This window comes from Asparagus officinalis, unplaced genomic scaffold (genome assembly GCF_001876935.1).
Source record: "Asparagus officinalis unplaced genomic scaffold, Aspof.V1 AsparagusV1_Un171, whole genome shotgun sequence".
Taxonomy (NCBI): Eukaryota; Viridiplantae; Streptophyta; class Magnoliopsida; order Asparagales; family Asparagaceae; genus Asparagus; species Asparagus officinalis.
In genome coordinates this window covers 222,325-234,459 of record NW_017972437.1, presented here as the reverse complement: position 1 = coordinate 234,459, position 12,135 = coordinate 222,325, and the positions used below count along the sequence as shown (strand labels likewise).

The window sequence follows — 12,135 nt, the reverse complement described above, 5'->3', positions numbered from 1 at the left end:
TGGAAGAGTCTTCATCGCTCACTTACCGCCTGCCCGCCGGTAAAGGCGGCAGCACTCAGAAACTGGCGACGCAGGAGCTGAGGCGGACACAGTCGAAAGCACCCCCCGCCCACCCAATTTGAGGCCCGTACACCTTGAAGAATAATTGGATTTACGATGTGGGCTATTACGAATCGATGGCAGTAAACGGAGATCCGTGTGGAATTTCGTGACTGGGATTTTCTAGGCGTTGAAGACGGTATATATATTTTGAGCGTTTCCGAGTAAAATTAGCGTTTTGTCGCGAGATGGTCGCAGTCTGTTCTGTTAGACGTTGAGAATGCATTACTTAAATAACTAGTCTTTGCCACAGATACACTCGTAGCTAGTGCGCTCTAGATGCACGAATTTAGCTTCTATTTTTTTTTTAGACTTTTCCGCATGAACGATTGTTGCAAATTAGAGAATTAGTACCTTTGATGACTCTTTGCCCAGCTCAGCAAGTGTATATGAATTGAGAAAGCATCAAGCTTGCGGATATTTTCAGGATACTGTCTACAGAACATGTGGTGTGCCAACAGAAGAGCTATTGGACAGTACAAAGCAGAATAGACTTAGGGATTACCGCAAAGATTTATGGATTCAGATCCTCTCCACTATCTAAAAAGTAGTGGAGAGACCACTACATAATCACAACCATTAATTATCTAGTTGATGGTTGTGATTTTTTCTTTGAGTGCAAATTAGAAATGAGTGTAATACACGGGGCTATAGTGAGTGTTAGATTTAGATTATATCATAACCGCCTACTAAGTAATCAACAATTAAGATTAAAAGTAATGATCTCTCTACTAATTTTTTTTAGTGAAGAGGATCCGAGATTTATTTAGTAGCCCTCTTGTTCCTGTTGGCACGCCATGAGCAAACATGCGTATTGGATAGTTTCTCGAAGGCTAGCGGCTAGTGTGACATTCAAATTGGAGAATCTCTAACAACATTTTTTTTTTAAAAAATCATACAAAATCAAGAATATAATGACTACGGGATCTTCACATATTTTAATCTCTTGGGTTTTGTGTTTTGGGGGCTCAGAGAACAAAATCTTTATTTTAGGACGCAAAACACCCGTTAACAAAGTCTTTGGGGGGGATCATATTTTCTTGGGTTTTGGGGGCTAGAAGCATTTTCCCCTAATGTTAATGACTATTTGCCCAGCTCAGCAAGTATGAAGAGAAAGCATCAAGCTTGCGGATATTTTCAGGATACTGTCTACAGAACACGTGGTGTGCCAACAGAAGAGCTATTGGACAGTACAAAGCATAATAGACTTAGGGATTACCACGGAGATTTATGGATTCAGATCCTCTCCACTATCTAAAAAGTAGTGGAGAGACCACTACATAATCACAACCATTAATTATCTAGTTGATGGTTGTGATTTTTTCTTTGAGTGCAAATTAGAAATGAGTGTAATACACAGAGCTATAGTGAGTGTTAGATTTAGATTATATCATAACCGCCTACTAAGTAATCAACAATTAAGATTAAAAGTAATGATCTCTCTACTATTTTTTTTAGTGAAGAGGATCCGAGATTTATTTAGTAGCCCTCTTGTTCCTGTTGGCACGCCATGAGCAAACATGCGTATTAGATAGTTTCTCGAAGGCTGGCGGCTAGTGTGACATTCAAATTGGAGAATCTCTAACAACCTTTTTAAAAAAAAATCATACAAAATCAAGAATATAATGACTACGGGATCTTCACATATTTTAATCTCTTGGGTTTTGTGTTTTGGGGGCTCAGAGAACAAAATCTTTATTTTGGGGGGCAAAACACCCGTTGACAAAGTCTTTGGCAGAATAGACTTAGGGATTACCGCGGAGATTTATGGATTCAGATCCTCTCCACTATCTAAAAAGTAGTGGAGAGACCACTACATAACACAACCATTAATTATCTAGTTGATGGTTGTGATTTTTTCTTTGAGTGCAAATTAGAAATGAGTGTAATACAAGGGGCTATAGTGAGTGTTAGATTTAGATTATATCATAACCGTCTACTAAGTAATCAACAATTAAGATTAAAAGTAATGATCTCTCTACTAATTTTTTTTAGTGAAGAGGATCCGAGATTTATTTAGTAGCCCTCCTGTTCCTGTTGGCACGTCATGAGCAAAGGTGCGTATTGGATAGTTTCTCGAAAGCTGGCGGCTAGTGTGACATTCAAATTGGAGAATCTCTAACAACCTTTTTTTAAAAAAAAATCATACAAAATCAAGAATATAATGACTACGGGATCTTCACATATTTTAATCTCTTAAAAAATCATACAAAATCAAGAATATAATGACTACGGGATCTTCACATATTTTAATCTCTTGGGTTTTGTGTTTTGGGGGCTCAGAGAACAAAATCTTTATTTTAGGACGCAAAACACCCGTTAACAAAGTCTTTGGGGGGGATCATATTTTCTTGGGTTTTGGGGGCTAGAAGCATTTTCCCCTAATGTTAATGACTATTTGCCCAGCTCAGCAAGTATGAAGAGAAAGCATCAAGCTTGCGGATATTTTCAGGATACTGTCTACAGAACACGTGGTGTGCCAACAGAAGAGCTATTGGACAGTACAAAGCAATATTTTCAGGATACTGTCTACAGAACACGTGGTGTGCCAACAGAAGAGCTATTGGACAGTACAAAGCAGAATAGACTTAGGGATTACCGCGGAGATTTATGGATTCAGATCCTCTCCACTATCTAAAAAGTAGTGTAGAGACCACTACATAATCATAACCATTAATTATCTAGTTGATGGTTGTGATTTTTTCTTGGAGTGCAAATTAGAAATGAGTGTAATACAAGCGGCTATAGTGAGTGTTAGATTTAGATTATATCATAACCGCCTACTAAGTAATCAACAATTAAAATTAAAAGTAATGATCTCTCTACTAATTTTTTTTAGTGAAGAGGATCCGAGATTTATTTAGTAGCCCTCCTGTTCCTATTGGCACGCCATGAGCAAACGTGCGTATTGGATAGTTTCTCGAAGGCTGGCGGCTAGTGTGACATTCAAATTGGAGAATCTCTAACAACCTTTTTAAAAAAAAAAAATCATACAAAATCAAGAATATAATGACTACGGGATCTTCTTCGGTCACACTCCTGTACTAGTTTGCGTGCTGATTAGATTTCCTTTGAAGTGGACTTTCCCTCGTCACTTTGTGTGTAATTCAAGCTACACAAGCTCATTTGATCAGAAGAGGAACACTGGGGACACCATTGAAATCAAGTAGTTAAGAAATCAATCATCTAAAAGCATATTTGTTGCGCCTAATCTATGACCGCAGTATCATCAGCGGGACCAAAACACTGACATCTCTGGCTCCCAATAACTTATACTCCATGAAAATACGTGCTAAAATTATAAAGTACAGTAAAAAGAATGGAGGTCTCTACCGTAGCAAAAACAAACAAAAAACTCTATCGACAATCAAAGAACAAATTAAGTAACAACTGAACTACTGTAAATCGACCTTGATCCTCCAATGCCCATCCCTAAACCGTAATCTCTCGGCCCTCTTCCTCTCGCTCCTCAACTGCTTCTTCCTCTCCTCGGTCAGCTCACAAAACCCTCTAAGCTTCCCGTCCATCTCATCGTGCAGCTTCCACCATCTCCTATGGGCAACGTCACTTGCATAAATCATTTGATCCTCGACGTTCCAGTTGCAGTCGTACTCTCTGTAACACAGCCAAGGCTTCAACCCGAGGTAATGGATCGAATACAGCTTCGGCGGGTCCGACCCGAACATGGCGTTCTTCTTCACGGCCTCCGCCGTCTTGTTCGACCAGAAGTTCTTCAGGAAGTTCACCCTCCTCGGCAACCGGTGCCACCACACGAATATCTCGTTCAGGTACCCCTGGTCGCCTCCGTTGTACGAAACGATCTCCTTCCTGCGCTTCATCAGGGCCTTGAACGTGCAGGCCGAGGGCTCGATGACCATGACGCCCGAGTTGAAGATGACGCCGTCGTTGCCGACGGCGGAGATCTGCGGGAAGCGGAAGAGGAGGTCGAGGTTGCGGAGGACGGACGATGTCGGAGTCGATGAAGATGATTTTGCGGTAGTAGGTGAGCTGCCAGAGCGGAACTTGCTGAGGTTGTACTCGTTGTAGGAGTGTCTCTCGGCGTGGGGGTTGCGGATGCGGGTGATGAGCTGAGTTTCCAGCCGGAGGAGGAGAGGGCGTCGAGCTTCGGTTGGGGATGGAGGAGTCGTGGAGGAGGACGAGGTCGGCGGTGGTGTTCGTGAGGCGGAGGCTCTGGGCGAGGGGCGATGGCGCCGCACACGTAGGCGTCCGAGGAGTGGAGACGGTGGCGTAGGCCTCCCGGTGGGGTTAGGGGAGGGGGGAGGGGGAGGTTGGTGATGTTGTAACTCTCGTTGGTGTCTGTTTGTGTTGCATTAAATTGTTAGGTAGTTTTTCAAGAATTTTATCGTAACCAAATTGTGAAGTACAAAAAACTAGATGTCAAATTGGTTTATCAGATATATACTATATATTGGGAGGAAAACACTTTCAAAATAAGAATTTGGTTTGCAAACAGAGCGTTGAAAGACGAGACCATGACATATACTGCAGGGCGATTTTCGTGGGAGCTCCTATGGTCTGTTTGGGAGGTCACCAGAAGAAGAGAAGGAAAGGAAAGAGAATTTTTACTTTATTTTTGTTTGGGAGTTTTCATGAAAATCTTGAAAAATCGGTACCCCACAATTCGGGCGGTAAAGGAGGGGAAGATCCTTTTTCTACTTTTCCTTCCCTTCCTCTATGAACTCTCAAACAGACTACTAGAGTTTGGTCGAATTTGAGATAACTTTAACCCCTTGAGTTCTACCAGATAACCCTCCTAGCTAAAACTACTATCGGGTTTTCTATAGAGTGCCCATGGCCGGGCACTTTATAAGAGAGGAGAGAGATAGAGAGAAATGAATGAGGAGGGGATCCCTCCCAATCCCCCCCCCTCCCCTCCCCTCCCCTCCCCTCATTCATTTCTCTCTATCTCCCTCATCTCTTATAGAGTGCCCATGAGCACTCTATAAAAAAACCGAACTACTATATCTGACAGCACATGCATGAGCAAATCATGTGCATCCAATTGACTAAAATGGTCAACGCTAGAAAAAACTCCATTATGTTTTTTTTAATAAATTTAAGGGTACATTTCATATCTTCTGAACTTGCCGATTTAGGGTTAAATTTAATTAGAGTAATTAAATTTAGACTTACAATCTCAATTCGAAAAAGTTATTTTGGCCGTTTTACCATTTCATCAAACAAGGTTTTATTTGAAAATTGAAAACTTTTTTTTTTTGGTTTTTTCTGGTTCAGAAACAACCCAGACTTAAGAGGTGTTAGCTAAGGACTTTTTATGAAATTTATGCCCTCAGGCAACACGTTGCGGATATCTTTTAGCAAACTCCCAATCAAGTAAAATGCGTTTGTTAGGCAAATAGTTACTCAAAGAGTAATAATTAAAAAATAGCGAACCTAATAAAAGTACATGAACTTTAGTAACGATATATCTTATTAATCATAAAATAATCGTGCTTAATTTTAATTAAGGATTCCTAGCATTTTCAGACAAAATTATTCGCTAATAGTTGGCACCAAACGCTACTGGCCTCTTCCTGTATTAGCATCATGCATGTGCGCCCTCAAAGTACAACGCACATTAATTTGGTAGTCTCTCATTGTCATAGCATCTATTAAAACAACATTTCAACTAAACTCGTCTAAAGAATAATTAGTATAAAACGAAGGCTAACTAATTCTTGTATTATTATTATTATTATAAACATAATAGTTGCATAAAAAAAACGAAAGTCAAATAATAAAGTTGTTGTTATAGCATGATTACATGAATAAGGTGCTAGTTATTTAGAGGACAATGACATATTTTATTAGAAGCTCTCGTAGCCTTTGTAAACCTAATCACTTGGAGGTCAAGGACTCTAATTAGTTGTATGCATGTTCGCGATCTCATGGATGCTACTCGTAAAAAGATTAGGATTTTAATTAACTTATTAAAGTAGAAAATAGCTTACAGTGTCAACAATTTTTTTTCGCCGATTACATGTTAGATGATGATTGTAAAAATTTAAATTGTGATTGGGATGCTGCATTCTTTGTTATATTGGGAAGTTTCAAAGCATATCAGACGCTTGTGCGCGCGGCTACATAATTGGTTTTGTAGGGTAGCTTTTTTATGTGCTTAATTGTACTCAAACATTGTATTGAACACTGGTACACTTCAAGCATTTCTGAAAAAAAAAGAAAAATGTTTCTTATGGGAATGGAAAGTGATATGGTCCTTTGATGATAAAAGTAGACCAGTCAATTATCTCATCTAACATCTTATGACCTTTCACCTAAAATCTCATTATCATCTTCATGTGTGCCAATTTCCCCTCTCGCTTTTGGTTCTTTTTCAATTGAAAACGTTTATTTTATTTTATTTTAATTAACATAATTAATCCCAACAACTCCACTGATTTTCATATGCCCACGTCATTCTTGGTTAATTTGACTACACATCAATGAGTTGATCAATCAATTTAGCTTTAGGTCTACAAGCAACTACCTAACCTCAAAAACCCAAGCACACATTTTGGACAAGAATTCTAGTCCTACAATTTATTTAGTGTCAATTATTCCTCTTTGTGCTATTTCATTAAGAAAAATGTTGTGTCTAAATTGAGCTGGCACAGCTACGTGCAAAGCAAACTATCAATCTTTTATGCGACTGATTGTGAATTATGAATGTGTCGATTCATATCAAGAAATACCTTTAGTAGGCCCAACAAGTCGGTCTCTGAGCTAGTTTATGAAAATTTGAAGCTTGAGAAATATTATATAAGAAAAACGGGTAAGAGATGATTAGCGCATTTTATCAAGTAAACTACCAAAAGATAGATTATATAACATGACCCATTCTGCTACACGCATCGAAGCAGATGACAAGTACTATTGTATTTCTAGATAGCTTATTTTACTAAATGAGATAACTATTCATGCCATTGTTCACGAGGATTATCAATTTAAAAATCATGATTAATGAAAATCTGTGGAAAGAAAGATTGACCACGTACCTTCATCCCACAAGGGCAATGCCAACTTGCAAGAACCAACCGGCAAAACCACCTTCTCCTCCAACCTCCTCCCCTCCACCTCGAACATCCACCACCTCCCCTCCCTCCCCACCACATCATCACACCTAAACACCTCCATCATCGGCCGGCACTCGCTTTCCACCAACACCCTAACCCTCCCATTCCCATCCCTCCTCCCTCTTCTCGCCGCCATGTTCATCGCAATCAAGTGCACCTGCAATCTAAACACGTCGCGAGCCCACCCCTCCTCTGGCTTCCTGCATGGGACCCTTGCCGCGACCACGTCCGCCTCCTCATAGGCTGAGAAGTCCGGCATTGGGATCTCGGGGCAGGAGGTCCCCTCTTTCTCTCCTTCTTCATCGATCCATTCGGGGAAAAGGTGTTTCCATTTGAAGTAAGGGGATACTTTGTTGAACTCTACGACTGTGGTTTGCCCCATTGAATCCCAGTCGACCGTTGAATTGTGTGCGAAGTTTATTAGCGCGATCTTTGTATGTCCTTGTAGTGGTTTGAGGATTTTTGGGATTTCTTCTTTTGTAGTACTTCTCTTTTTCTGAACTTGACCGAGTGCTGTTTCCCCCACCACTTTGGCTTCAACCTGCAGGTTGTTTTTGCTAAAACATAATTTTATATAAACCAGACATTAATGATTTGGAAATTATATATAATTTCTTTGAACTTAATTTTAAAGTGATGAACTGTGGATAGACTCGCGGTACTTCTATTGTTGTAGATAAACCCCTAGTTCTCAATCTATATATAATTACTTTTTCCATTCATATAATGATCATCACGCAATTAATATGATTCCTAATCGTACCGTGAAACTAACGAAGTTGAGAAACTAGGGGATTCATCTGCAACAGTAGAAGTACATGGTGTTTATCCTGACAATAATAAAGAGGGTCTATATATCCACAATTATTCCTTCTAAATTTTGAATAATTTATATTTTCATTTCGAGAGAGACAAAAAAAAAAAGAACTAATTAACTCTGAAGCAGTACTCACCTTACCTTCTTCATCATAAGACAAGCATGCAATGAGCACTGGGCAGTAGGAGTGACATTCGGATCAAATACAGACGGAGGTTGAAGAAGAAGGCCGACGTAGATTATGAGAAAGAAAGCGAGGAATATGAGATTGATCTTGATCACCAAAGCTTTTGATGCAGCCGTCTTCATCATTTCCCCCAAGCCCATTTCTTGCAGAGCTATAGGAGATCGAGGAGTTGTAGGTGTATGTATATATATATAGATAGATAGACAGAGGTCACCGCGTACTTTGGCTTAGTTTCCTTCCAAGCAAGTGGTTATGAAAATATTCATACCGTGATGAGATAGTAATTAAGCCAATAATGTCTAACCAAATTAATTTTTTTTTAATTTTTTTTGGGCTTGTAGTGGTTAGGGTGTTAGAAGAGAAAAATGAGTAAGATACAAGAGTGGCCACTGAGATTTGTCCATCTGTTTATTTCCTTGTCGAGGGTTTATCTTTGGACGGGGACAAAATGGGTCGGTGTATAATACAAGCGGGGTGTTATATGGCTGGTAGCTAGTCGGATTTGTTTCACTTAATAAAAAAAAGAAAAAGAAAAAGAAAATCCACATTTGAAATGGCATCTACATTTGAAAAGACACCATTTGGATTTGAAAATTAATTTTAATTAAACCCTGAAAAGTCTTTATAAGATATTTGGAAAAACAATTTTTCAAAAACACGTACCTCTTCATAATAACGTCCGTTGGAAGAAACCCTTCATGCATTCGTTCTATAAATTCTTGGTTTCAAGACATTTTCACATTTGAGAAAACACCATTTGAATTTCAAAACGAAGTTTTAATTAAAATTTGAAATGTCTTTGTTAGATATTTGAAAAAAAAACACCAAATATCCGTTTGAAGAACTCTTTCTATTTGATTTGAGATGCAAGGGCTTTTGGGGGGAGGGATTGTGTGTGTCGTGGAGTGTGTTGTGGATAGGCTTGCTACTATTTTTTGCTAAAAACATAAAATATACAGTGGAAAGGATTAAAAGTAAAAGTAATCAATGATAATCAAACACAAAAAGTAACCAATCAGGAACAAACAAGATTTTATGTTGGTTGTGATAACAATCTTACATCCATTCTTCCTTCTTGTGAAAGAGCTTCATCACTATGCAAAGAGTTCTCCTGAATCACAAACTTGATTTAGTAAACGTACAAGACTGCAACTTATATTCTATCCAAAACCAGTCGTCTAACCTAACTCTTCACAATGAGTAACACCTATCAGTAACTAGTTCTAACCCTCAATTAATCTAGTTTGAGTACACTATAAAACGAGTTCAAAGCAAAACCAACACAAATAGTTAAAACTTAGAAAATCATGAAAGATCTTACAACACTTTTGTTAAACAAATTGTCCTTTGATGAATATAAGTATAACTAGATAAAGAATGGTGTAAAGAATCAATGCAAGGGCAACTCTCCTCGTTGAAATAATTCAAAGATATTGTGCATGATGACTATGAGTTTTTCGAGATCCGGGGGTCAAATCCTTCAATGAAATATCTATTAATCAAAACCCTAGAACTCTCTCTCTCTCTCTCTCTCTCTCTCTCTCTCTCTCTCTCTCTCTCTCTCTCTCTCAATGATATAAACTCCTCAATATGTTAGGTGTAAACCATGCATAAAAAATTTTTGTTTAGAGATTGCCTTTCCCGGATCTTTTAGAAGGATCACCACACATCTACTCTTTATCTTCGGACAACGGTTGGAGAGCAACCACACCAATACGGTGAGAAGTCCTCGTATATCATCTCACGACTACTGCATAAAGCACAAACTTGATCGGAGAAGGAGATGACATATTTATGAAGGCTTATGGTCTTTTATCTAACCCACCAATCATGAAAACTCTATATCTAGTCATTTTACTATTTTATTGCCTATCAAAATTAAGCATACGATCCAGCCATTGGGTTGTTAACTAACAATGAGGGCGATGACATCCTGCCAAAATAGTAGACACATGTGATAAATAAGAGAATATAAAGGCCTTAGAGATAGAATCCTACAATCATTAGGATTATAAATATCTTATCTCTAAGATAAGACATTATCAACTACTTATTTGGATGTTTATCTCATAAATAAACAACATACTCCCACTCACACAAATGAGTGGGTGCAATCCATTGCTCCCTGAGCTGACTCACTGATCATTGACTTCTTGAGTTAATCTCCCCAAGAATCTCCTTCATTTCAAATCTATGTCCATACATCCTTAGTGCGACGTGGACCGTTGAGAACCTGCAAGTGAATAGCCTTGTAGCCAAATCCATTAAAATCGATAAAAGGGTCTCCCTAAAGAAGCACACATGAACTATACATTCGATCCCTCAAAGAAAAGTGTAAGTATGTAGTCTTTATCACCCCAGATCTGATCAACTATACATCCGATCCCTCAAAGAAGCATACATGAACACCTGGTCTGTCCTCGATTCACCGTACTCTTAAAACCTTGCCCCTAGCGCAAATAAGAGTTGCCCATGCGATGCAATCAAGAGACATGTCAATCCATCTTCCTTTAGCCTTGAATAGTTGAGCGTGTTAATCACTTGCTTTCTTAACATTGCCCTGCATGTGTGGTTTTGTCTCATCGTAGCAAGAAACAACATCCAAAGTAGCAGACGCTCGCAACAGCCTTCCCAAATAGCCCAATGTCTCTAAGGGTATAGTGACTATCCTCCATCACTGATTGTCATCTATAAGGTCTCACACAATGAGAGAGTAGGGATCCATCCCTCGACCTCCTTATATCCGGTGCAAGCACATATTGTATGGCAATGTGGTATAATATTTCTTCTCTCTCTCTCCCTGTGAACATACGCCAATAAAATAAATACCATACAGACCTAAGATTCATTACCTAATAATGAACTTTTTTCATTATATCACCCAACGATATGCATCGGATCTTTTGATAAGCTCACGTCTCGGGCGCCAAATCAAACCCTAGTTTGGTTGATGGTAAATAGGTAAAGTGGACGTGGGATTTTCACTTCGGTCGCTTCAACATATAAGTATATAGCAACCTCATCCTGACCTAGTCAAGGAGAATAACAGAGTGCTCCTACTATATTTATACCCAGTAACATGATAGTGTATTCATTGCTCCAAGCCAAATGACATTCAACACTCGGTGTTAAATTCGACAACTCCCACAGCTCCAAGGAGGATCTCTTGTGTGATAAGAGATCTTACCTGTTGATGTAACTTTCTAATGGTGCACTCAGTGTCCTTTGTGTACCCTATACATATCATAATACTCATATACTCCATGCTGTGATAATCAAATAGTAATAAAACATAAGAAATCCCAGATATGCATATAGATGAGAAAAAACAATATGATGTCTTATAAAGCCGTCATTCATAATAGTCTAACTGTCTGAGGTCTTCAAGTAAAAATCATTATTAAAGACGTAGCCTTAAAGGCTCAAATGTGCAGCACTAACTGCACCTTAGCTATTCCTTTTATCAGTAAATCCCGATCAACTGACTCATAGAGGTACACTTAGCAAAACCTGATCCTTCTCTTAATGCTCAATAAAGTTGTACTGAATTTGGATTCTATTTGATTTCCTACACTAATTTGGGCATATAGTATAACTAGTAGGTGACATGCTATCATGATAGAGAATCACATCATCCTCTACATGTCGTGCTATATAAAAATTCTCTAAGAATTTACTCAACTAGACTGCATCCAATGTATATAGCACCACATATTCCACTCCAAGTGGAAAAGGGCTATATACTACTACTTCTTACTACTCTAAGAAATGACCCCAATATTTAGTAAAAACGCATAACTAGACTTAACAAACACCCATCCAGGTTGTTAGCCAAGTTGATATCTAAATATCACTATTGGTGAGAGTCCCTATTCTCATAGCATAATACATAAAGTGCAATCTGAATTAAATATATGAGGATCCTTTTGACTCATTCT

General features: G+C 38.7%; 1 protein-coding gene across 1 annotated transcript; it reads right to left on the bottom strand.

The window, feature by feature from the left end:
• Positions 1–3,353: 3,353 nt before the first annotated feature.
• On the bottom strand, positions 3,354–8,386 carry LOC109827404 (UDP-glucuronate:xylan alpha-glucuronosyltransferase 2-like). The gene is given in 9 exon segments (XM_020394419.1): positions 3,354–4,061; positions 4,063–4,115; positions 4,118–4,195; positions 4,198–4,233; positions 4,236–4,299; positions 4,301–4,341; positions 4,344–4,353; positions 7,081–7,750; positions 8,147–8,386. Coding segments are annotated over 9 exon segments (1,710 nt in total). The 5' UTR covers positions 8,338–8,386; the 3' UTR covers positions 3,354–3,494.
• Positions 8,387–12,135: the final 3,749 nt, after the last annotated feature.